At 41.5% G+C, this 27,116-nt stretch overlaps 2 protein-coding genes across 5 annotated transcripts; one reads left to right on the top strand and one right to left on the bottom strand.

Annotated features, from left to right (window-relative positions):
• Window positions 1-9,643: 9,643 nt before the first annotated feature.
• On the bottom strand, window positions 9,644-13,873 carry cdk5r1b (cyclin-dependent kinase 5, regulatory subunit 1b (p35)). Of its 3 annotated transcripts, none has more exons than XM_050060981.1 (3): window positions 13,625-13,873; window positions 11,318-12,448; window positions 9,644-10,686 (listed from the first exon to the last, which is right to left on the bottom strand). In XM_050060981.1, exons 2-3 carry the CDS (start codon window positions 12,220-12,222, stop codon window positions 10,665-10,667), a joined length of 927 nt encoding a protein of 308 aa, XP_049916938.1. In that variant the 5' UTR covers window positions 12,223-12,448; window positions 13,625-13,873; the 3' UTR covers window positions 9,644-10,664. The 3 variants fall into 3 exon arrangements, with proteins under 3 accessions (XP_049916938.1, XP_049916937.1, XP_049916939.1); XM_050060980.1 differs by having other exon boundaries at window positions 11,318-12,451; XM_050060982.1 differs by lacking the exon at window positions 9,644-10,686 and having other exon boundaries at window positions 10,854-12,451; window positions 13,625-13,870.
• A 1,707-nt stretch (window positions 13,874-15,580) lies between these two features.
• Window positions 15,581-25,938, top strand: psmd11b (proteasome 26S subunit, non-ATPase 11b). 2 transcript variants are annotated; one of them, XM_050060972.1, is made up of 13 exons: window positions 15,581-15,712; window positions 17,164-17,265; window positions 17,393-17,589; window positions 19,728-19,785; window positions 20,154-20,348; window positions 21,869-22,013; window positions 22,320-22,384; window positions 22,502-22,560; window positions 22,881-23,006; window positions 23,821-23,856; window positions 23,960-24,011; window positions 24,711-24,853; window positions 24,947-25,938. In XM_050060972.1, exons 1-12 carry the CDS (start codon window positions 15,622-15,624, stop codon window positions 24,851-24,853), a joined length of 1,269 nt encoding a protein of 422 aa, XP_049916929.1. In that variant the 5' UTR covers window positions 15,581-15,621; the 3' UTR covers window positions 24,947-25,938. The 2 variants fall into 2 exon arrangements, with proteins under 2 accessions (XP_049916929.1, XP_049916930.1); XM_050060973.1 differs by having other exon boundaries at window positions 24,952-25,938.
• The last annotated feature ends 1,178 nt before the right edge of the window (window positions 25,939-27,116 follow it).

A 27,116-nucleotide genomic window follows, 5' to 3' on the forward strand; every position in this document is an offset into this window, starting at 1 on the left:
TTCCCTTCTTCCGTAAATATCAGTTTGCAGTAAATCTGGAAAAGTTGATCATGTTAGTGCAGGGCTACCCAGAGCTTTACATCTGCCCCACAGACGATAGGCCTACACACTTATAAACAGCTCCTGGAAGAAGATCAGCTCTGCACTCAGGATTTCAGGTAAATAGGCTTTGATACATTGCTTGTTAAGGCTGCTTAGCAACCCCAGGCGCAACCTGCTGCCATGCTCTTGAATGCTGGCACAGAAGTAACATCCGGCGCTCAACCTTGCGTTCTCCAGGCGGTTAATGACGCAGCATGTGTACGGCCCCTTAGTCTCATTTATCCAGTCGAAGGCTCAGTACTCTCCAAACACATGCATGTTCACAAAAACATTACGATTTAAAACACACTTGCATGAACAGTCTCATGCACGGACAAGTAGCATGGCTGGGCTGTTTATGCAAAAGTGTGTTTGGATGTGTTTTAGCCAAAATGCAACTTGTCTGGGAAGTACTGGGCATACGACTGGATATATGAGACTTAGATTAAACTGCATGAGTCGTAGGAGAGTTTGTAAACACGTTTTGATAAAGTTTTGTTGTTGTTGAACGCAGACCCCTTTTACATCATTTATCCATGTGTTTGCCGTTTTTGGATTCATCGTTCAAGCTAGAAAAACGGTTTTCTTCAGGACTTCAGGGTAAAATGAGGTCAGTAATTGATTTACAAATCATCATTCTGGGGGTGACGTATTCCTTTAAGCTTGCGATAATGACGGTAAATGTGACAAATTGTTAGGATGAGGAAACCAGAACTGTATCATCTCTCTACCCACAGAGACTTGGCTGTATTGTCTCTGAGTAAAGCCTAAGTAAAGAGCACTGACTGTGGGCTGAGGAACGACAGCTCAGGGTTATGAGCCGGAGCTCCCTCGGTGTCTGGCCTAGTTGAAGAGGCAGAGCCACTCTGGCCGGCTTCAACAGGAAGAAAAAAACTTGTTAGCAATCACTCCAGCCACAGCAGCACGACACTCTAATTGTGCCCGAGTGTTGACTCAACGAGTCGTTTATCTTAATTAGTTTGCAAGCACCCCCGTCTTTTGAAGGAGCAAATCTCCATTCTACCTCGCAGCTCTGTGGCGCCTGACCTTGTCCTGTCGCCTGATAAGACACTTCGATGCAGAAAAGAGTTGTTTGGGGAAGCTGGTGCATTCATAGTGTGGATTAAGGAAGTGACATTGGTAGCATTAATAGATGGTTTTCTAAGGAGCTCAGGCGCAGGGGCAGCCTGTGATGAGTGTGTGTGTGCGTGTGTGTGGACTCTAACACTGCAGCTCTCCATATCCTTCAGCATGGTAATCTCCCACAGGGCTTCTCCTCTCCTCTCCTCCTCCCTGCTCTGCTATTCACCGCTCATCATTAGGATGGACTCTGTGTCACTTCTCACTTCAGCGCTTCTCTCTTCGCTTTCTTAAGGCAAAAGGGGGGGTTGGTGAACAAAGCCTCGCTTGGCCTCGTCTTCTTCTCTATTCCCTCTGCTTTCTTTTCCTCTCTCCAGCCCTCCCTCCCTCTCTCCTTTTTCTACTTTCCTTCCTCTGTCAAATCACTTCGCTCCTCGCCCAGTTTGGCTGACTGTACCGTCCTGCAGGGCAGAGAAGGTTTTCCTATTTTTTTGTTTTCCTAGCTTTCCGTCCTGTGCCCAGGAGGCGTGGAAATAAAAGAGAAACTACACCAGCAACAATACAGTACATGTCGAACAATAGGAGTATCATGCAGCAACGAAAACAAAAGAGATGAGACAAAGCCGAGTATATTAAGCTGAATGTAAATACTGTGGATCAAAAACCTGTTTAAGGATAGAAATAATAATTGTGTGTCTTTATTATTGTCAGCAGACCCCATGAAAAACAACATTTCGGGCTGGGTATCGTTACGCGAAAACTTTTTAGGATTCAACCAAAATAATCCAGTACTAAGTAGTGACAAAACTCCTCCAGTGAAATGTTACCTGCATTTGATTTGTTTGAGCCAGAGGTCTGATATTGGATCGTCCGTCAGTTCATTGTCTGCCCAGTTAGCACAAGCTAACACAGCAGAGGCTAACATCCAACACCAAGCCGATGAACAGTCTCAACAAACTGACACAGACACCAAAATGGCTCGATCCTGTCATTAAACACATTCAGTGCTCTCTCATACCTAAACAAAACAGGTCTATTTCCACTGACTTACAAAACAGCTAATATGACAAAACGACATATACTCCCGTCCTAACAGTCACAGTTATTAACTCACTGTTAACATCAAGAAACGGTCTTAGTTACGCTCCAAAACTACCTGGTTAGATTTAGGAAAAACCTCACAGTCTGGCATTAGATAAGTACTTTTTTCAGTAACACATTGTGACATATATCATGTGGCAGATGTCACATATGTCACTCATGTAGCATCCTACACATACTAGCATGCTGCTGACTTTGGGACACAAACACTGGTCTCCTGGTTGTAAGTCCTGTGTTTGTTTAACACCTCCATCAGCCCTCTCGCCCACCCTGTAGGGACCTCTTTGCTACTTGTACAACATTACGCAGTCTTTGTGACTTTGTCATGCCTTCAGTGCTACTTTGCTTTCTCCTCTGCTCTTGTAATAATTACTAAGACCACTAGAAGGCACCACCTTAGAATGAACGCAAGTATAGGTCGTTAAAAGCTGCTTGCACAGTCAACTTAAGTGGTCATTTTTCCAGAGAGCAGGCTGATTAGCTATGTGATGCTAATAGTTAGCCCTGTCACTGTGTGTGTGCAGCTGGGTGGACTCTCACAACTGTCCCTGGTGCAGAGCTCACACTCCCGCAGCAGCAGCTACAACCCAACCACACTGTGGTGTGGTGAAGTCCAGCGCAGCATATTTTATGGAGTTGGCCAAAAGTAGGGCTATAGGCTCCAACACGCCACTTACGCTCATGCTCATAATTATTTAAACGATATCCAGCCCTAACAACAAGCAGAGTCGTTTCCTAAAACAGCCGAGCACTGTTGTTTTTACAGACATTACTCAAACAGGAGGAAACTGTGTATGTGTCAGGGACTATTTTTAGCGGAGGATTAATTCACATTTGGTGGTCTAGTGAGTATTTTAATATTGAGTTAAAACAAACTACAGTGTGTTTATGGTAATGAAGGAACATTTCACACAGTGCAGCAGCGTGGCTCACTGCTTTTATAGTTTTTGGACACACGTGGAGCTCTACGGCACAGAGGAAGAAGATATATCAGGCTCTGATACATAGAAAATATCACTGTTTGAATATAGAATACCGTCTGATTTATCCTTTATCCTTTCGTTTAATGATGTGTTTTCAGTGTGCGCACCCAATCAGCAAAGTTACTTTTCCATTTTATTGATTATCAGCTTTACTGCAAGTGTAAAAATCACAGAATTTTCCTAATTACTGCTTCATAAAAGGATGTTAAATATGAATGTTAACACTAGGAGACTTGTGCCATTGTGTTCTTCCCTTTACTGCTCTCTATAGTGGGATTTTCTGTCTAGTTTTCAGTGTTCTTGTTCCAGACACATTTGACACGTTAGCCAAAGGGTAACAAATTCCATTTTCTTTTCCATAATTTATTCCCTTCTCTGTGGCTTTGAGCAAAATCTGTACCATCCATTCAGTTTGTGCCTAATTTTATATTAAGTTTATATTTTGCATATTTGTGATTATGCTCCATAAATATTCTGTAATATCCAGACCAAGTCTAAAGGGAACAGTTGTAATACTATTTTTGTTCAAATGTATTCTGTATCAGTACAGATAGTGCATTCCATGATGAGAAATATTTCATTAATCATTTTATTAATAAATTTATTTGCATCAGTAGCTGCTGCGTTCAGTCCTTCTCTGAGCTTGTTTACTGGCGTGGGGGTGATCAGATAAAAACTGTTGCAAGTCATTAGCCTGGATATCATGCCAAGACTGATGTTGTGTTGACTCAAATGTTTCCCCAGGCCGGCCGTACTCTGTAATGTGTGACGTGGTGATGGTAGGGCAGAGCTCAGCGTTAATCCACCCACTAACAGCTGTTTCAGCGGGTGACGTCGAAACGGCTAAAAACCCCTGCCGTCGGCATGACAACGCTGCTTCCTACTGCCACTGTGTCAGCCATCGCCAGCTTCCTCAGCAGGGGTTATAATCCACTAGTTGATGGATGATGACTGTCTGCTGCTGAGAGGGGGATGACTCTGTTTTACTTTCCCCCCAAAGGGCAGTGACTCAGTCAGACAACACTGACTGACCTGGTGGTTAAATAAATGGAAGTTAATGGACGGGGAGAGATATGTAAAGAGTGAACTGACCCAAACTAATAGTCTGTGTGGGGGGCTTTAAGTGTATTTGGAGATGCAGCACTGATTCCTGGTACACATCGCCACGGAGATACTGCTGCAGTTTGGTTCATGGAAAGACTGGAAAAAACTGACATTGATTTTAAAAGATTATACACATAGTTGTGAAAGAAGTCCGAGGAAGAGGTAGTAACGATACACAGCAATAAAATCCTTCTAAGATGAGCTGCCTGGTGTGCACATCTATTTGGTTTAACTCTAGGAGGGACGTCAACACACATTTATTGTCACAGTAAACAATAACCTACCGACTGCAAAGGACCAGCCTCCCACCAGCATGAGTCATTTGTAAGTGAGCAGAGAAGTCAAAAAAAGATTATTTTGTTTTTCAAATTGCAGGAAATAGAGATCACTGAAATTCATGACAAATGGCTGCCACCTCCAGTTTCTATTGTTCCAAGTGTGAAGAGTACAAATGCAAACAAAATCTACTGAACTCAAACGAAGGCTCTGAAAAGGGTGTCATATGAAGTGATTTGTAGTTCTGGTCTCTATAAGTAAAACTGACCTGGCGTAATTTGACCATTCTTATCCCACTAGCATTGAAAACAGTGAATATGGATGTTCGTCCTTTAACCAGCCATCAGATCAACTGTCTACACGTATTAACACCTTAAATCAGACAGGATAAAGCGGGGAGAAAGAGGGTACGACATGCAACAAATGCCTGATTCAGATGTTATCAGTCCATTAAATGGTCATTATCAGTGGGTTTTCATCTCGTATAGCTGTGTGAAAACCTTTTAAAGTAGCCGATAGACTTTTTTCATGAGAATGCCTTTCTGTTTTTTTGTTGTTGTTGTTTTGTTTTCTTCAACGTCTCAGACCAGCCCAAAAACAGGTTAGTAAACAGTAGAAAGCAGCACGGAGGCCAATGAAAATGTTACAGTTGTTACTTCTTTGTTATATCTCTGACTTATTCACTAAATTTTGAACAATATCTATGCCCTGCTTGTACGGAGATGCAAGGTATTTTGTGGCGGCCCATCATTGCATCACACTGGCAAAGGGACTAACATTAGCACATCCACCCAGGTGTTGTATTTCCATCACTGCCGACTGAAGCCGATCAGACCTGGAGCTGATATGTTAGCAGGTGTTAGTGGGTTTCTTGTCTAGAGGGAAAGGGTTTTGTGATATTGGTTAGAAGAGGTGTTCCACTCCGATTAAAGCCTAGTTCACATTACACGATTTTCACTGCAATTTTGACGTCATGGATGATCTTGAGTGCCGCCTTGGGTCGGAGGTGAGTCGGCAGATAGTCTGCCACGACGAGTCCTCATGTGTGAACAAGCCTACGAGCAAGTCGCCCCCTCGTCTGTGACTGGGACTGGATATCTGGCATGCTAGGAAACTGGAGAAGTCTGACACGACTGACAAAGAGCATCAGCCAATGAGAGGTGGGATACATCCCACGTCAGCACGCAGGAGGATGGAAGAAATGTGAGGAGGACACGCCACAGGGTTGCCAGGTCTGCTTAGTAGCCACGACTTTGGGCTTGTTTCTAAAGTGGAGTTGCTTATTTAGGCTTGCTCTCTAAACATCACCTTTCTCTATATATATATCCTTAGCTTCTTTTGGGCAACAACAACATTGGCGGCATCCACAGGATCACGGGAAGCGTGATGTGTTTGGACCCAGGATAATAAAGAATATCCATGCCTTTACAATGTGTTGTCTCCAAGTTTGGTGACGTCACTGCGTTATCTGGGGCTCTGTCGGCGAGGGCTCGGTGGAGAAATCTTGTGGTGTGCACACGCAGGTTGTAACGCAGTTGGCTAGACTCCCGCTGACAGAAACACACGTCGCCAGGTATGAACACTCAAAAGATTACAATAGTCTCTGCGACGCAAAATCAGGGTGGAAATTGTGTAATGTGAACTAGGCTGAAGCTGAAAGGCTATTATCAGCCCATTCAATGGCCGATACCATTTTTTAGGTTTCACTTTCCTTATGTCTAGAAGGTCAGGTTAGGTTTAGAGAAACAAAAGTCATGGTTAAGGACGTTCTTGCTCTTTATGCTAAGTCATCTGACTTCCTTTGCTCTCATCAAAGACTGATAATGGCTTTCTGAACCTAATAGTAGGTGTGGGAGGCCCCTTCTAATCCATATCTAAGATGCTTATCACCACTGATAATGTGCATGTAATGGCCTGATAACAATAAAACCAGCAAACTGAATTAGATACATGGCAGTTATATAGTTTGTATCTTAACCACTCGGCCACTGGACGTTCTATGTTTACGATCTATCAAAGTTCAGGTTTATTTCCCTATGCAATCTGGGGTTCAGTGTCGTTGCTCAAGGAAACTTTGCGTGTAGAGGTGGGGATTAAACCACCAACCCTATGAGTAATGACCAACAGCTGTCCCAGAGGTGATTGTTGCTCAAAATGTTAACAGTCGAATTCACTGCAAAGTAGGATTGTGACTAGACGTTCGATCCCCAGACTGGGGATGAATCTGGGTGGGGAAAGAGAAAGAGCAACACTTGCCTCCCCCCTCATTACCGCCACGAAGGTGCTCTTGAGCAAGGCCCCAAAACCCCAAGTTAACCATCAAGCTCCTGTAGCCAACAGATCAGACTGTGGGTGCTTTTCATTATCCTAACTTTTGCTTCCACAACCCGGAAATCATTCCCCCTCCGCCATGATGGAGGATCTTCCAATCCCTTAAATACACAACAAGGAGACAAGGAAACAAGGAGGCTTCTGGAGGAGCTTAGAGCAAGGAAACAGATGTATCCTATGCAGAAGTCTTTAATCAAGTGGCATGGCGTAAAAATGCCGCACTTGCACATGTGGCACACTAACTGACGGAACCAAAGATTTCTCATTTGGCGAGTCGGCATTTCCGTTATCGCGTCTCTTCCTGGCTAAGACACGAAGAAGTGATGTGAGTGAGAGAAGCAAGGATGCACGTTAGCATTATGAAGAGCACCCTGTGTGTTACTAATAATGTTAAATGTCACATCTTGTGTTTGCAAAGGTCAGATTTAGACTAAACGAGTGCTCATCAGTCCACAGCTGGAGGCACAAAAAGACAAGCGGCCACCTTGAACGATCAGTGCATTTTATTTTTCCATCACAGTACAAAAATAAATTAAAGTAAGCAGAAACTAACTGAAAAAAAGTTTCAATTACAGTAACAGCTTTTTTGTCTTTTTCAAAACAAAAAGAACATTTTTATCGAACAGCATCGACACCCCTCCCTCACCCCGCCGAGGGAAAACCAAGTCCTGGTACCAGTGTGGTTGGTGTATGCTCCATGTCTATAAGAAAACATGTCACACATTCTTCTGTACAAATAAAACGCTGTCATTCACACACACACTCACGCACACATTCGCGCACACATGCAGCCATCGAATGCCTCCCTTTTTGAAGTTCTTAACCACTGTTTCGTTTTTTTTTATCTACAAAGTACGCAACAAGATACAGAAAAGAATTTGACAGAAATCTTTAACTATCACTTGAGTCTTTTTTCATATTGTATAAGCTTTTGAAAGTATTTTCTCAAACAACTACTCAATGATGCAAAGTGGAAAAGAAATGGCACATTTCAAGTGAGTCGGGGGGGAAAGTGGACAGAGAGAAAAAGATTTGGGGTCTCTTCATGAGGCCCTTTTAACCTCAATGCCCTGCTTTATTTCCTGCCAGAGCAGAAACCCATCCAAAGTGCGTGTCCCCCTATTGTGCCAGTACAAACACACCAAATGAACTTTCTCAACTCCACATGGCAGCCACAATCCCACAGCGGAGGAGGCCGCAGGTTGCGAGCTGCTCATTTATCTCAGATTCACGCTAACACAGCAGCGGAGAGGTTTTCCATTCTCCGGGAACAGCTTTGACAGATGCCTTTTGTTGGTACCACCAGCCCGTTAGACAGATTTTCAGAACACTGCTAAAGAAAGAGAGTGTAAGGTATTTTCTACATTGAGATGAGATGTGAAACCAGTAAAATTCTCATACATTTCTGGATGGAAATACTGTAGCTTCTCCAGTGACTGCACACATTGCGGAGATAGAAACTATTCTCCTCTGTAACAAAAAAAGACACAACTGTTCTGCATGCTTTCTGTTTTGGTTGTCGTGTCGTCGCACACTGCAGCGCGGCGTTTTAGTCTATGATTGAAAATGTGATTATTCCTGTGGAGGTCGCCTCGTCTCCTGCAGCCCCTCGATGAATGTGATGTCACCTCACATTTGATTTACACAGAGGTGATGCTGATGGATTATCCTGAAGGTAAAGCTGTGCTTTTTTCCTGCAGCGATGCTGAACCAGTGTCACTGAAATAATCTATTACCCTGGAAAAGTGTGTGTGTGCTTTCTCTGTCTGATATGTGGGGCAGCAGGTTGGGTTCGTGCAGGCCGGGGTTTCCGGACAAAAAGATGTTTTTTAAGGGCATTTTCTTAAAGGTCCAGTTGTAGGATTTAGGGGCATCCATTGGCAGATAGGTATATAATATTCATAATGTTTTCATTAGTTTAAAGTCACCTGAAAATAAGAATTATTGTGTTTGTTATGGGATAGGCCTTTTATATCTACAAAAGGAGCAGGTCCCATAGATGTACAATAATACCTAGATACCAGATGCCAAGATGGCGCCTATTCAGCCTTATGGAATTGTTCACCGGGTGCATACGCCAAAAAAGTATCTAGCTTTCTGGTGTAATTCTGCAATATGCGTCCCAGTGAAAATGCACAGCACTGTTTTCCCTGCTGACTCCGCCCATGAGTTCCTGCTCGGCTCATAGACTTCACCTCACGACTCTAGGAAATTTTTGCAAATATAAAACCTCCATGAATCGAAAGATCATAATAAAAAGAGTCATTTGTGACCTTGTTTGCAGTTCGAGGTGTCCTAAACGTCTCTTTTATAATGGTGGTCGACGGAGAGAATACTTTTTGAGCTGCAGGGAATATTTTCGCTGCAATACCGCAAGTGGCCACTAGGAAAAATTGGAAGCAAGGCTGAGCAGGCAAGTCCTCTTCCAAGGAGTCCACCATGTTGTTCTACAGTAGCCCAGAATGGACAAACCAAGCACCAGCTCTAGCTAAGGCCATTTGCGTTTTCGCATCAGTTACCATAGCTCCCCACTAGATGCCACTAAATCCTACACACTGGACCTTTAAGTAAAAGGTCAGGGATGTCTTGTTCTGTCAAGGTGTCCTTGATGATGTCACTTTGGTGATGGTCAGATTTAACATTGGCTTTTTAATTAGGTACTCGTCGATAAATTCCTGCAACATTCATTTGCATAAACCAGATCAATCTTCATTCCCACCAAAGATAAGCACACCTGCTACACCAGCGAAGCCCCTCCTCGTGTCCTTCCCTTTTTACTCTCATCATCAACGATCTCTCATTTACATTAAATGTGCCTAAATAAATACGTAAATGGCAATAAATTAGGTGTCAGTAAGTAGTTAGTAGTAAATGAAAATCCATCCCACCATTCACCAAACAGCTGGACAAACAGTACAGTATTTCAGAGTGTTCTCAGACCTGTGGGATTTTCATTGAAGATATGGCACTGTTTTTTTTGTTTGTTTTTTTTTAACATTTTCTACGCTGAATCATAAGCACGAAATCAAACATCATTCCAAAAAATCGACAAAAAGTACAAAAAGAACTTTTCCCTGGTAAACAAATAGCCTATTTTAGCAAGCATAGCTAAATAAACTAGTGTCACTTTGTTCACAGCATTCTCTAATGCAGATGCAGTTGGTTTACAAATCAAGTAAAAAGAAGAAAAGTAATAGTTGTTCCTTCCTTCCCGGAAAAAAATTGCATGGCACACGTGCAAAACATTACATTTCTAAGTAAAAAAAGAAAGAAATCAAAGAAAACTTGTTCCAGAAAAGCAATAAATAAGCCTCCATAGGTGTAAGCCTCTGGGGAGTAAAACATCCATTAACTTGTTTTATTTTTTTGTCTAGATGAAAATAAAGTAGGTCTTTCTGAACACACAGTATGACCACTCATCATCAGCCACACGTCCTCTGGCTGTTGTCCTCCTGATCAAAAGTCCCACAATGTTTGCTTATTGTCCATCCGCTCTTCCCTTAAGTCCTGTTGCAGAGCCACAAACAGAAACCCACAAAAATATGGATCCAGCATTGATGGCCCCTGCTGTTCTTTCAGATATGCATCGCAGCAAAAAAATGTCCAGTGGTATCCGTATTAATGGAGGGGACGTGGTGATGGCATCCCAAAGAGCCAGGGTTTGCAGCTGGAGGTGCCTGTTCATCCGTGATGCATGAAGTCAGCCAGTCAGGCGATGGCCCTCACTCTCCTGCAGTAGGCAGTGCACATCACATCGTCAAACAGTCAGAAGGTCACTGGTTAGGCTGCCGCAGCCTCAGTCCTCTCCACATTCATTGCTGTAGATGTATGCTTCCTTTCCTAATGTGTCTGAACTTTTTTTTTTTTTTTTTTTTTTTTAAGATTTTCAGTATTTCATATAGATATATATCTGTACGTTAGCAAAGGATTTACCCAAGTCTGGCATTTTATTTTTTTCGTTGTCAAAAAAAGCTTTCATTCTCAGGTTGACAGAAAATCCATCCTTTGCTTGTTTGAAAATAGAATTTGGCCTTGATCATCACATCTCCTCAAGAGGCAAAAAGAGTGCTCTCGCTTTTTAAATCCCACTTTTAGGTGACCATTGCAACTGTTATCCCTCAATGCCAACATTTTAAATCTGTGAAAACCACTCCTCCCCTCCCCTCCCTCCAAGGTTGAAAATTCAAAGTCTTCAAAGTATAAACAAATGTCAAATACTTCCTAACCATCCTAGTCCCACCTCAGTTTGGACAATAATAAATAAATAGCATCACAAATAAAATTTCAAACTCGTCAAAATGCCAGACTGGAGTATGCCCCACCTCCTCTGACCCCTCTGCTCCCCCCCAGCATCCCCTCACCGGTCCAGGCCAATGAGCAGGCGGCTCCTCTCCTCCTCCTTCTGGCTCTCGTTCTTCAGGTCCGCGAACACCTGAGTGAAGTAGTGCGGGTCAGAGTTGATCTGGAGCATCTTGGCGCTCATCAGGTTGATGATGGACAGGCAGCGGTCCCAGAAGGTCTCCTTGGAGCTCTCCACTAAGAAGGGCTTGAGAGGGTAGGAGATCTCGTTGCCCATGTAGGAGTAAGACAGGTAGAGGCAGGTGAGCAGCACGGCCTGCAGCTCGTGCTCCGTGGCCACCTCAGAGGAGACCACGTCGCGGCACAGCATGTAGACAAAGACCACGTTTGCAGGGGTGATGAAGCCCTGGTCCTGCCAGCCCTGCAGCAACAGGGAGCGGTCCACGCTGCGCAGCCACAGCACTGGGTCAGTGGGTGACAGGTGTTTCAGCCGGTAGCAACGCCGGCACAGAAACTCCCCGAGGCAGCGCAGCAGCTCACTGGTAGAGGCCTGGACGATCACTCTCTTAGGGGTCCCTGGGGCCACACTGGAGTTGGTCAGAGGGGCCTTCTTGACGGACGATGCTGTGTTGTTGGAGCTCTTGGTGAGAGCCGGAGTGCTCTGATCCTGGGTGAAGGTGGACAGGTTGGCGCATGACTGCGACTTCTTCAGGTTCTCATTGTTCAGGTGGGTGACATTGTTCTGGTAGGTGCCGTTGGGCTGTACCTTCTTGGAGCCTTTCTTCTTAGCTGACACCGCTACAATCCGCTTCCACGGGAGCACGTTGATGAGCGAGTGGCGCTTCAGGTTCTTGTCTTTGGCGTTCTTGCTGTTCTGGACAGCTGTGTAGTGGCCCACGGTGGCCGGCCCATCCTCAAAGAGAGCCGCCTTTCGGTAGCTGGGTGACAAAGACAGCACGGTTCCCATGGTGACTGGGGGTAGGTGTCCAGGGGCTTTAGCCGCACTGGGTCAGAAGAGGGTCTGCCAGGGGAGATCCTGAGGGGCTCAAAGCCTCTGTGCGTCTGCTGGGAGTCCCTGGCTACAGGCTGCCGCTGGGCATCTAAAGCCTGGGAGAGAATTGTCCTGTGGGCAGCTCTCAGAGGGGATAACGATCACCTCGACTAGATCTCAGCTCTCTGTCTCCTGATGGCCACTGCTGCAAGCAGAAAAGATCAATAATCAGAAAAATAATTGGTGGAGCATTAACTACCTTTACATTATCCATAATATTACAAATAGCAACCCGGATTCGTTCATTCTCATCTTACATCAGATAATATCACAGTAATGTTCTCATGAATGTGTGCATGCTTTATCTGACTGCACCTCAGCCTTATTAGCAGTATTGATCTGACTCAGTAAGTAGTGGAAAGGATCAGCCTATAGATAATTAATTCAAACAGCACAGATCTCTCCTCTCTGCTTCCTACATTATAACCCTTTTACTGTGAAACTGTAAGATAATAATCATCTGCAGCACATTAGAGTGCAGCAACATAATAATATGAGTGATTGTGCATGAATTCTTCCCCACATCTGATTAAAATGGATCATATATGGTACATTCAAAAGCATTTTCTTATGAGAGGTCCATATTTCACTGGCAATGGCCGACGAGTCAGAGTGAACCACGCGCCACCCCTCTCACTAAAATGGAAGACAGAAACGTAAACACCCTAATAACAGGTGAAGGTCGCGTTTGATGTGTGATTCGGCACATTAATGCGCTCATCCAAGGTTTTACCTCCATTTGCCTCCATTAAAACTACACAAACAAAGAGATGTGTGATTCTTTCTTTCTTTGCACGACATGTTTTCATCCCCGCTGCAGTGCCTACAGTGTGCACACACACATACCAAAGACTCTCTTGCGCAGCATCCAGAGCTGCTTCATTCCATCACCCTGTTATCAATCCGATCCGTCAAGTGTGGAGAAATTCCAAAACATGAGCTTTTATTGTGGCCTCACTGGGGTGGGATTTCAGCGTGTTATTGGGGCTTCTTGCTGTGTGATAAGGAGTTGTGTACATCGGGTGCTCTCCGTGGTGCTGAAGCTGAGCGTCTGCGTCGAAATGAAAACGCTGGCCATCATAGGCGGTGGCTTAGAAATGAAGAAAACACTCATGTTTTGCTTCTCTTTGTTAATATATCTTAATGTGTAGGTGCATTTACCTGCCTATAACCTCACATCCCTATTTATTGTAATGTATGGTCATGTTGTTTCATGAAATAAAGCTGCGCATCATGTGTTTTATTGTATGCACAAATCTGTACAGACTATACTGCTGCGCTTTTAGCACCAATATGATCCAAAACGAAAGAGACTCACCAGATGAGGCTATAACTGCGCTGTAAGGATGATGCTCCGCGTCTTCAGTGTGTTTTTTTTCCTCACAAGACGCGATGAAAACACAAAACCATCTCCGAGAATATAAATGCGACAAAGACAAAAATAATCCGATCCGAGGCAGGAGAGCGAGCCGTGGATGAACACGCCTGGTGTCGGCGGTGCGCAGACGATGGTGGGCAGTTGTGGAATGGATGCTTGGATGAAGATGTGCTCCTGGTCCTCCTGGCCGTGAGATGCGGATGCTGCGAGGGCTGATGTTGTGTTGTGTCAGTTGACTGTGTGAGGATGGTTGACGCAAAGGCGGTGGTGGGGCGCCGCTCTGCGCTCTGTGCGCGCTGCTGTCTCTGCTGGGAAACAACTCCGCCTATAGCCACACACAGCAGGCGCTCGTGCAAACTGAACCCGGTGAACCCCGAAGATGTTTGTCTTCATAACACCAATATAATCCAATCAATGCCTTTTATATAAAAGCACTTACGCATGAAGTGAGTTGATTGGTGAGTTCTAGTTCTGCAAGTTCTCACTGAATATCAGATCTTTGTATTACATTGTCCTACTTTAATCTCCGTATTGGCTTTCACAGTGATCTCATGCACTCTATATGTTCCTATACAGTCCTCTAGTGGGGGCTTGCCTGTAGCTGTGGTACTCCATTATGAGATATGGTCAGACCAATGCATCATTTTGCCATTTGAGCAGATATTGCTGCTTTATTCGGTGTTGGGTGTCATTTATTAATATGATGGAGATCCCCCTTAAAGACCACACACATTAAGATATAAATACATGAAAATATATTAGTTTTTTAAATTATATTTTCCATTTTTTGTTCAAGTATTATTTTGTTTCGTTAATGTTTTAATTCAAAAACTTGGCTAGATTTCGACCATGGGTTCATGCTGTTAGGATAGATTAACTCAGCTCAACTCAACTTTATATGTATGGCACCTTTCATCCAAACATGCAACCCAAAGTGCTTCACATAGACAAAAAATAAAGAATAAAATAAACTACAATAAAAGCATTTTGCAAGATTAGAAAATTTCAACAACAAAGCTATAAAGTGGGTGAAAAAAGCAATAAATAAAAGTTTATGGAATAAAATCAAATGAAATAAAAAAAAAATTAAATTAAATTGAATTAAATTAAATTAAATTAAATTAAATTAATAACAATTGAAAGACAGGCTAAAAAGATTTATTTATATTAGACTGTGGTTTCCTGAGAGAATTACTGTGTAATGCTGAAATACACTGCTGTTTTATATGCTTGAGTTCGTAAATTAACACAGAATAAACTGAATTTTGTCCCATTCTCATGAAAACTATTAAATTTTGGCACAAAATATTGGTATTGGCCTGGCATGTGCGCATCGTGATTTTTAACCTACTTTAAAACAGAAGACCAAATGATTCATATGAGCCTAAAAAAATTAAATTGTGTTGCTGGTCTAACGTTTTTGGCCACATTTATTTTATTTTATATTTTTATTTTATTTTTATTTTTATTTTATTTTATTTTTATTTTATCTTGAGAGCTGAGAAGGATTATCAGGACTACAGTACATACCAGTTAATGATGTGTTTTTTAAGAATATTAAAAGCAAATTTCTTGGTAGGCTATATTATCTATATTTCCCAGGTCAAAATTATGTTTTAATAGGCCACGTTCTCTTCCATGTGTAAAATTGGATTAAATATCTCCCACTGGGATAAATCTATATTCTCCTTCATCCCATAAAGACAGAAGCCTGATTAACAGCAGAGCTGTATCAGTTACAAGGTAAACACACCTATAAATCAAATGCGCATTTAAGAGGCCCTCTGCTACATGTTTACGACCCATTTTTCCATATAACTACATTTCCCACATATGCCTCTAAATCCCGACATGCAAGCCACGGCATGACGTCACCTACGCAAAGTAACGTAGTCCGCGCACGTAATTTTCATTCAAGCAGCATTTGAATAAGGAAGATGGCGGCTGCAGCAGTGGTTGAATTTCAGAGAGCCCAGTCTCTCATTAGCACGGACCGCAACGCCTCTATCGACATCCTCCATTCAATAGGTAGGTGTTCGGCCGAGGTTTGGAGACGGACACTTCTCCTTCGGCAACATTAATTTGCCATTTCTCGGTCAGTGTTAGCAGGCGACGCTAGCGTGCTAGCTAGCGGCGTTCAATAGCAGGAGCCGGTGGTGTGCCGTGCTGACTCACTGCTGAACGGTGTGTAACGGTAACTGCTAGTGGATGTTAGCGAGTTAGCAGCTATGCTAACTGTAGGCCTGGGCGTGAAATATGTCAGTAGTTATCAGTAATGTTGTGTTTTGGCTCTGTAGTTGTGTCATGTGTTGCTGGGTCATTGTCCACAGTTTGTAAGCTAGCTACCGTTAGCTCTACCAAGACTGTCATGTTAGCATGATTGCTGTTGGGGCTAACGTCTTTAGCTTGTTGTCAAACGCCTTTAACCAAAATCATGAACACAGTGAAAAGTATTGCTTCGCCACAGTGAAATTAACCACTACATTATTTTGTAATTAATAGGACACGTATTACTAATTGGCCATGGTTCGCGTGTGTGTTTATTTTTTGCGGAAACTAGAGCGTATTAAAATAGCATTACGATGTACTGTAAACAGGTCTTACATTTCCTATTGGCATCACTGTCCTTAAATTGCCTTGTCACTACAGCCCACTAGCTGTCAAGCTCTCCGGCTTCAAATAGAAATGTCGTGACAAGACATTGATTAAGTTCCTACTAGTGAGGTAAATAAGGTAAAATGATTTATTAACATTTTAACAGAAAAAGTGCTTTAATTCTGACAGCTATTTATCAAGCAAAAGGACAAACTTTCCTTGACTCCACCTTAAATGTGAGGATTTCCTGCTTCTCTCTGCCTCGATATAATTATGAGTACAGTATTTTTGGGGTTGTGACTGTTGCTCAGACATAGGAAGCTATTTTAAGAAAAAAAACTGGGCTCAGGAGCATTGTGATCTCCATTTTTACTGTTTTTCTTACAGACCAGTGGTGTAGCAGAAGGTATACCCACTGCTTTTTCTAGCCATTTACAGGATTTCCACCCATCAACCAAAAAAGCCTTTGGAATAAATATATATGTAGGACAGCATACACACTTCCCAGTGGGTAACCTACCTGTCTACATAGTGGTACACCCACCTGATCAACTACCACTACACCACTGTTACAGATTTAAAAAATATGTAGATAAAACTAATTTTTAGTTGCATGTATAGTTGTAAGATTTGTGTCTACTCTGTACCAAATATTGAGTAATATGAGAGGATGTAAATAAAACAGATCATGTGACATCAAACACCATAAAACAAGATGAAGTCAGATGGTGGTTTCCAAAGCTTAAAAAGTCCAGGACTCACACTAATTAAATGAGTGTCTCACTTTGGCACACACACTGTTTTAAAATTTACAAGTTGCATCAAGTGAATAATAAAACAAGTAAAGTGCTTTACAATGTCAACTTGCTGCTTTTCTTTAACAGTGAGGAGAGATGTCCAAGAGAACGATGAGGAAGCTGTCAGGGTTAAAGAACAGAGCATCCTGGAGCTGGGGACACTCCTGGCCAAGACAGGACAGGCTGCTGGTAATGGTCAAACTTTAATTCTGTGTCTTACTTTCCAGCTAAGCCAGCAGAAAACCTAATGAAATTAATCAAGGTTATGTTTCCAATTTTTATAATATTTGTTTTTTCTTTTTGTGGCTGTCTCCAGAACTAGGGGGTCTGCTGAAGTTTGTGAGGCCTTTTCTGATTTCCATCAGCAAGGCCAAGGCGGCCCGGCTGGTCCGCTCTCTGCTGGACCTCTTTCTTGACATGGAGGCAGCAACGGGGCAGGAGGTTGAGCTGTGTCTTGAATGCATTGAGTGGGCCAAGGCCGAGAAGAGGACCTTCCTACGACAGGCTCTGGAGGTAAGGAGGTCTAGAGTAAACTTGTGGGTGCTATCAAAAGGCATACATGTAACTTAATCCATTTTACCAAAAGTCATTGCAATATCAGCGTGCCTCGTTGCTAGAATCTGACAAGAGGGCAAAATTTTCCATCTGGCCACCGTCACCCCTTCAGCCGGAAATGGCTCATGTATAATGTGGAGGATAACTGCAGTATACAGTTGGATATCATGAAATATAACACCTCAAATGGAACACAAACCGTTGTAATATCTTTTGGAGAACCTCACTGGAGAACTGCAAATAAGGAGTTTGATGCTGAGTTTAACGACACTGTGTAGGCAAAGGTTATCAAGCTATCAGAGGTTTTTGCATCAACCTATAGTGTACCAGTTATGCTGTTTGAGGTTTAGTATTTGCATTATGTTTGACACCTTGATTGCTGATGAGGTAGAAGCATAGGATGTATTCGTCATCCCACCCAACTCTAGTTAGCACCAACATACAACACTTTGGTTAATAATAGTGAAAACAAAAGAGATATCCCTAACATTAATAGCAGCTGTGGGAGGGATCAAATTTAACATGTCCTGACTCATGGCGTGGGAGACGCTGTGATTTCAAACAGATTATGGTGAAGCGTTTGTTTGTTTTTAGGTATCCAACACAGTCACTGTGGCATTACCTTGAGTTTTAACCAAATGAAAACAGGAAACTTGATAAATGTGATGACACAAAGTTGTAAACTTTGCCTAAAGAAAGTGCCAACGATAGACACTAAAACAGCCACTACACACTGCCATCCATGATGACATCATCCTGCTGTGGCAGCCAAAATGGGCTTCGTAGACAAATCACTGCCAGCAGGTTCACACTCACAGCCAGGAATATCTAGAGCTTTTTGGCTGAATTACAAAGTACAGGATCAACAAGATTTTGTATTAGTACTGTGGAGAGGAAAACTATGTAATGAAACTGTGGCATGTGTGAATGAGTGAAAGCTGAGAAGAGGGACGCTCCTCAGACAGGCAGTGAATCGCCCTTAAGACACACATTATGGGTAATGTGATAGGAGTAAAAAGATGAACCTTTGTTAATAGCTCTGTGTGTGTACCATGAACTCAGACAAAGACAGAAGTCTTCATGTTTTGAGAAACAGGCGCTGATACAAATACATTCCTCATAGCTATCTGTAGACAACATGACATCATGCTGAGATATGTAAGGAATTTTTAAATCGATCCAGAGCACTCAGGTCTCTAGAAACACAAGCCAAATGTTTGTTTGTCTTCCAGTAGTAGCCTCAGCAGCGATAATGTAATGCAACTTCAGACTGCTGCATTTGGAGTAGAATTATTATCACTTAGATGTGTTGGTGTGAAGTTCCACCTTTGAGAACAGTTGGTTTACCTCCTCTCTGTGGCTTTTCCTGTAAGAAGTAATTCTAAGAAATGTAGGAACTGTCTGTAATTTAGCACGTTCTTCCAAAAAGGGTGTGAGTGGCATTTCAACATCTTGCTGTTACTGTTTGTCATGAATTGCTTCATAATGATTGACTTTTTGAAGGGCTGTAAGGCTAGCTAAAACACGTCTGTTCCATCATGTGGGCCAAAATGTCAGTGAATTCTTTTTTTGGTGTGTAAAGCATGATTAAAACAAAGCAGCACGCCCAAACAGCAGGTTTTTGTTTGTTTCTACCTGCCCAGGGACCTGAGGGAAATTAGCTAGTAGCTGGTACAATGCATCTCTTCTCTTTGTATGAAATTAATGTGTTTTGTACATGGTGCCTGACAATTACATATAGGAATCTTAACTTTGTGTAAACGTTTCTGTCTTAATTTCGTGCACATATATCTAGAAGGAAAATGTGTAGGTAATGAAAAGGATAAATTGGAAAATGAGGCTGGAAATATCCTGCAAAGTTTGATAATGGAAATTCTAATATGTTTGTTACAGTTATTGAAATGTTAAGTAATTAGCAAATATCCAAAAACCCTGAAACAGAAACCCATGCTGGGTCTTCCTGTCTTTTGATTTTTGTTGTATCCTGGTAGTGTTTCTGTCTTTCAGGTCCATGATACATGTTGCAGCTTTTGTACAAGGCATCAGATTGGCACAGCTGCTCTCTGCTTGTCTAACAGCACTCTCTCTTCTTTCAGGCACGGCTGATCTCACTCTATTTTGACACCAAAAGATACCAGGAGGCCTTGGCGCTTGGTGAGTGTTTAGAGACACAACATTTTTATCTTGTGCTAAACAGCAGCATCTGTCTCCTGCCTTAGAGACTTTACGGAAAGGCAGTCATTGCTATGTGGCATTCCACACAGATGATTTCTAGTCCACCAAGAAACACAAAACTAAAAATATCATTTTGTGGTCCATGTCAGAACATTCAGTAGCTTATAAAAGAGGGTTTTCAAAGCAGATAGACATGGTTTCACTTAAAATGAGAGGAGGAAGAACAGCAGCACATATCAGGACTGTAATGGTACACTTACCCCGTAGCTGTTTACTGAGTGTTGTACAAAGTTATTGCAACAGCTAATGTGCATGACATTAACTCGTGTTCATCCTCTTTCCCTCAGGCTCCCAGTTGCTCCAGGAGCTGAAAAAGATGGATGACAAAGCTCTTCTGGTAGAGGTGCAGTTGCTGGAAAGTAAGACGTACCATGCTCTCAGTAACCTGCCCAAGGCCCGCGCAGCCCTCACTTCAGCCAGGACCACCGCCAACGCCATTTACTGTCCTCCAAAGCTCCAGGCAGCTCTGGACATGCAGTCAGGTCAGTTTGTGTTCAGAATTCTCACTTCCAAAGACTACCTGGACTAAAGTGGTTTGGTTTTTGTGAGTGGGGTAGCGGATTGGTAGGATTTATCACATCAGGAAAACTTCAGAATTTAGCAGTCACAGAATGAATTGTATTGTTACAATCACAAGCAAAATGTAATTGGTGTTAGTGCTGTTTGACAGCTTCATCATCTGGTACTTTGGTTGGGTAAAACAAGATATACCACACATTTGGTAATAGCATATTAATTTTTATTAGTTTAATTTTGACTTGTCACAGTAGGAAAAGCACAAGTTTAACATGTGATATTGACAACAGTCCATTAAGTGTCCCAGAGACTTATGTATCTATTGTGACATGTGCTTGCAATAGTTCATAGATTGCTTTGCTAAAATACAATGAGTAAAGCCAAAAATGTGGGGTGTTGGGTTGCCCAGTGGCTTACCACATCCCGGGGTTGTGTCATTTCTGAGGTGGCTGTGGGTTTCACACAGCAACTGTTCTGTCAAATACAGACATAAAAAGGCAAAAAAAAATCTTTACAAATGTGGGATGTTTAAGTGTGGATTTTTTTAAATTTAAATACAGCATCCTTCAGATTCTTCTGATAGAAAAGATGAGACAGTCCTTGTTGGATGCCTCATTGTCACTTTTTGATTCTACCACTGGGGGGCGCCAAGCAAATCTGAAATAAGTGCAGAGTTCAAAGTCAAATTCTAAGTGTCAGTGTTATTATTTGATGATAATACACACTAGCTAATGCTTTTCAAGCTACCTTATCTTGTATTAAAAAGAGTGTGAAGTTCTAAACTGGTGTTTTTTTCCTTAATCTGATCATAGTTATGATCTAATCCTTTTTTTATAAATTCTCTTTTTATTGAGTTGTACCAAGTTCTAAGCTGACAACTTAATCATCTTCACAGGGCGTAAAAGTCTGATCTTTCCGAGTCTTCTGTAAAACACTTCTATAACAGCAGGTGGCATAAAAGTGACTTAAAGCAGATAATACAGAAGCTAAAAAGGACCAGTAAAGTAATTATAGATGCAGGTATGACCATAGAAAAACGAATTAAATAAATAAAACTGAACTTAATAAAAAAAAGAAGATAAGAAACCAAAGAATTTTAAAGACAAAAATTTACCTTAAACAAACGAAGCACGTACAGTTGTGATACACACCATCCAGCTTTCCCATCTTTTCACAATCTTGTCCTGTTGCAGTCTAATAGACAAAGTAATCCTTTCCTTCTGAAAGATGTCACATATAATATCAGTGTAATCATTGACTGTAGGTGTTGCTGGGTTTAGCCATTTTGCAGCAATGACTGTCCTGCCGGCTGCACTTAAGATCCAAAAAAGATATCCTTTATGAGAGGTGACATTGTCCAAAGGCAGGGGGTGTGAATATAGGGTCTCTAGTTTAAATGAAATGTCCACCTGGAATACTTTTTGCAAAACTGTATGAACCTCCTGCCGTAGATGGTAACTATCACGCTGTGTCATCTCTGCTACAGGGATCATCCACGCAGCAGAGGAGAAGGACTGGAAGACGGCCTACTCCTACTTCTTTGAGGCCTTCGAGGGCTACGACTCCATCGACAGCCCCAGAGCCATCACAGCACTCAAATACATGCTTCTGTGCAAAATTGTCCTCAACCTGTGAGTCGTGCTTAAAACTCTACGTGCAGTACTTAAAGGGAAACTCTGCCCATTTTCAACCAGCTCCGTGTCATTGCAGATGAAAAGTGTTTGGCTTCACACCATTCCGCTAGCTAATGTCAGACGCATCACCTGTCAGACCTCCGCCGGCAAATGAGCGGGGAGCTCCAGGTGCTCGTGGCAAGGGGGGAAGCCAAACACTATTCATCTGCCACACTGAATGACACTGAGCTGGTTGAAAGTTTCACATCCACATGGTACGTTTGAATCATGAATATTATTATATGTCTCTCTGTTCTGTTTCAGACCAGAGGAGGTTCAAGCCCTGATCAGTGGTAAACTGGGCCTGCGATATGCCGGCAGACAGGCAAGTACTCATCATTTTCTGCTCACGGGAGATTTTCAATCAATTTAATCAATTTAATTGAACTGGTTTCTGTAGGATGACATTTATGGGGTTTTTTGTTTGTTTTTACCCATCCAGACAGATGCACTGAAATGTGTAGCCCAGGCCTGCAAGAACAGATCATTAGCAGACTTTGAAAAGGTAAGAATTCCATCAAATCTGTGTTCATGGATTTTTATGCAGATTAACCTCTGTTTAGCCTTTTGGGTCTTGTTTTTTTCTTCACCGACTGCTTCTTATGCCGGCTGGGATACGTGCAGCACACAGAAATTAACTTAAGCACCTTGACTTTTAGTTTGAATGATTATACCTGCTGATTCTATGATGGCAAAAACCTTGTTCAAAGTGTTGTTCAGTATATATAATGCATTTTTAATGAAGTTTTGAAGTATGCGTCTACTCATATTGCTTCCTCGTTGGAGTATTTTAAGTTTTTAAAGTCAAAGTTGTGCATGTTCCAGGCCCTAACAGAGTACAGAGCAGAACTGAGGGACGATCCCATTATCAACACTCACCTGGCCAAGCTGTACGACAACCTGCTGGAACAAAACCTCATCCGAGTCATTGAACCATTTTCCAGAGTACAGGTAAGGACCCAGCTTTACAAAGGAAACTTATCACCATAGAGTTATACAATTAAACCTTCTCCAATTATTATCAGGTCTTAACATTTCTTTGTGTCTCGCCATCATCTTTATTTTCTTATAATTTTGTGCAAAGACTTTCGTAAGCCCCAGTTTAAGTTCAAGTTTGTCCACGACCATTTCCACATACAGAGTGTATGGAAACAAAATTGAATTCCCCTCGGCCCAAGGTGTTAACGCAAATTAAACAAAATACAGCACAGTGCATAGTATGAATGTAGACACAGGGAAAAGTGGAATTACGAATAAAAAGAGCAGAATCAAACCGTAAGATTTTCTCCCATGTTGGGGGGTTGTGGCGGTCTACACTGTGAGCAGTTTAACAGTTATTGTGGACATAGTACACCATAGATATAAATACGAATAATCTTGTACAACTAAAGGTATAAATTATAGAAATATCAGGAAGAATAAATAGCACAGTGGGATGAAGAGCAGAACTAAAGAAGTGTTGTTATCTCACAATGTGGGAAGATTTTGGCAGTCGACTCTGTTCCAGCCATGTTCAGACAGAATAGGTTTTACTCCAACTATTACCAGAGTGTGCCCATGATTTTTTATTGCACTATATGCAGTCCTACTTTCCTCACAGTTGTTTCTTACCTGCTGTTAGATGCTCAGTGATGATGGTGCTATAATCATGTATGCTGTCCTGTATTATTTATTTATTGTTTTTATATATTTACATCAATCTTTATGTCACCTATTTAACAAAGAAATTAATGATTCCTTCATTTTCCTCTGCTTCTGTTTTCAGATAGCACACATATCAGGTCTAATCAAACTGTCAAAGGTATGTATATTTGCATACATGTTTTTTCTGAGTGTTAAAATTGTCATTTATATCTCTGAAAACGAGGGTTTTTCTTATTCGTGTCTTTTCTTGTTCTTCATAGGGGGATGTTGAGAGGAAATTATCACAGATGATTCTGGACAAAAAGTTTCACGGTAATTGGAGTTGTCTTTTCCTAAAAGTCAAATGATAAATTCACGTCACAGGCAGAGCACAGACAGCGTATTAGTTAAAGAACAGAAACATCCAGACCCACCCACCCACCTAGTGTAAGGGGGTTAATACTTGGAGAAAAACACATAATGGCCAGATAAAAGATATCGTCTGAGATTAAAACTGTAAATTTACTGACAGAAAATCACAAATTTTGAAAAAAAAAACAACCCCAAATTGAATATACTCTGAGATTATGAAGTCATAAATTTGCAACCACAAAAGCAGTGCCACGGCTCATGTTTACTGCGGTAAGTTACCGTCACCGCCAATACCGCCCAGCCCTACTGTTAACATTACATTATTTTTAGACTTAGATTACTTTATTATTTTCAGTTTTTAGGATATATAAAGTTTCTAAATGTACATGAACTTTAGCTGAAGAGGCCCATTCGTGTTAACATCATGTTTTGATGTAGCTAGAAAACCCAGGAAGGCCATCAAGCTTATGATTGATTTAACCTTGTAGAGTGAAGCGATATGGTTCCTTGAAAACAAAGAAGTTTTTCAGAATTTACTACTTTATTCCCAGAAATTCAGTTTGGTTTTTTTTGTAACCTACAATGGTTCTAATGTGCCGCAGTACAGAGCAGGAGTCTTCAGTGTACTCTAATATATTTATGTGACACATTCTTGTGCAGGAATCCTTGACCAAGGTGAAGGTGTCTTGATCATATTCGAGGAGCCCCCAGTGGACAAAACATACGAAGCAGCCTTGGAAACAATTCAGAACATGAGCAAAGTCGTGGATTCACTTTACAACAAAGCCAAGAAGCTGACATAGGTAAAAATGATAATAATATTACAGTTAGAGGAGAAGCATGGCTCTTACGCTCTTTCTTTAGTCTCAACTGAATGTCTTTTCCTCCCTCCTCAGAGCAGATTGTCACGGCAGTGCGATGGAGGAACTGTGTGTGTTTGACCAGCGTGTATAACATTTTAAGAAGGGGACAAGGGAGAGCGACAACCAGTCCCACAAACTGCAACAAACAGGATTCCCCCATCAAACTCCCCCTCGTTTCCCTCAATGGACAATTTCATCACTTCTCTCGTTTGTTTTTGTTTTTGTTTTTTCCTCTTTAATTTTGATATCTCTTCAGGATTCTGTATAACACTCAGCGGCCAAATCAGGCCATCAGGGAATATTGTACAACCACAATAAAAGATTAAAAAGGTTTAAGAATACATATATGTTTATATCTGCTATAAGGTCGTGCTTACCAAGCTGACTCCACTGCAACCTCAAAGGTGCAACATTGACCTCTGCGGCCTCGGACTCTGCTGCTAACCGCATACGCAGACACGAGGCTTTCTCCTTCTTCTTGTCCATATCTTTCAGAAGCACACTGTTCAGTTTTTGGAAGGTTGGGATACTCCTTGGGATACTGAATTTTGGTCGAAGAGCTCCCCCTAACTCTTAATTTTTGTTCCTCACCATATCGATGCCAACATTTAAGTCCCCACTGTATTTCAGATATGTATTAAACTCACTTTATTTGTTTTTGGTTTTGTGTTTTTGTTTAAAAAAAAAGAAAAGAAAATCAGATGGTTGCCACATGTCTGCCCACCCTGGTTATGGAAGCTTATCGAACAGGATGCCATTTCACCACTAGTGCCACTTTTTCGGCGCTTCTGTTTGCCTCAGTGTTTGGGTGCAATATGAAATCGGAGGGCAGAGGTGGAGATGTATTCATCGCCTCTGAGCGTCTGTGAGTTACCCCTGAGTGAGCAATTCTCCATTGTTAGTTCCTAGCACTAGTGTGGTATGCTAGTAACCAAACAATTTGTATGGTTTTGATTTGGTTTTATTTTTTTGTTTTTGTTTTACTCTTATAAAGACATTTTCAAAATAAATATTTTGTATTTTAAGGATTTTGTCTTGTCTCTTGCAAAAAAACAAATTGCTGATGGTAATTTGACGTGGTAACTTTTCATTGGAGCACTCAGCTATGATGTTTGTTTTACAGTATGAGGGTGAGGAGATGGGATTTACATGTGTCTTTGAAATGCACTCAAGAATGGGAGTGTGACCCAGAAAATGTAACCAGACAAGTCAAAGGAAAGGTGTCCAAGCAGTCGGAAACCAATCTTAAAATTACCGCCACAAAAATACAAATGTTGAAGCGATGAAATTCAGAATTCACCCAAGAGTCTCTTCCTCCTGCTGCTATATTTGTCACTATTTGGAAAAAAAAAAGTCACAAGGGCATTAAATCAGTTCAATGGACAGTTTTGGATGGTCTTTTATTTTGATTTTTACACAAACAGCATGACTACTCAGTCCACTTAGGTTTAGACATTTTTTTACAGTGTAAATGGCAAAGTTTATCACAAGGGCATGTGTGACCCACATCAGTAAATTTATTTCTACAACCCTTTTCCCAGTTATCATAACACAGTTTTCTTTACACCACAGTGTTCAAACAAGTGCCACAAACCTCTTTCTTCTTTTCCTCTCAGTACTTATAACAGCACATAGAGAAGCACAAGCATGTCATTTAAAATGTAGCTGTCATGCCTGTGGCAAAGACTTCAAAACTTCAAATATTCAGAGATTTTATTTTTAAAGACTTTATGTCTCAGTATATCTGAAGCCTTTTACTGTGACCTTTTAGCATCCGAAATAAAGATTTTACTTTGCTTCTTATCTATCTATTATACTGGGATGTTACATTTTAGAAATGTTCATGTAGATCTCAGTCATCCACAAGCTTCATTCTTTAAAAATCAACAAAGTATTTGTTGCTGCTGATACAGATTCATATTAAATATACAAGTGGTTCTTAATTTTAAACATTTTTCAAAGAACTTTATCTGATTTTGAGATTAGTTAAAATCACATAATTTCAATCGTATTCATTCTGGATTCGTCAGACACAAAAAACAAGTTAAAAAAAGTTTTTTTTAACATTTGTAATTTTAATTTTTGTAATAATTATTATTTTAAGTATTATTAATTTGAAAACTGACTTCCCCCCCTCCCTTTTTTATGTCACCTCTTACTCATTTTTTACTTTACAACGTAATAAACATGGGTGACAAAATCA

Source organism: Epinephelus moara, chromosome 13 (assembly GCF_006386435.1).
Source record: "Epinephelus moara isolate mb chromosome 13, YSFRI_EMoa_1.0, whole genome shotgun sequence".
Lineage (NCBI taxonomy): Eukaryota > Metazoa > Chordata > Actinopteri > Perciformes > Serranidae > Epinephelus > Epinephelus moara.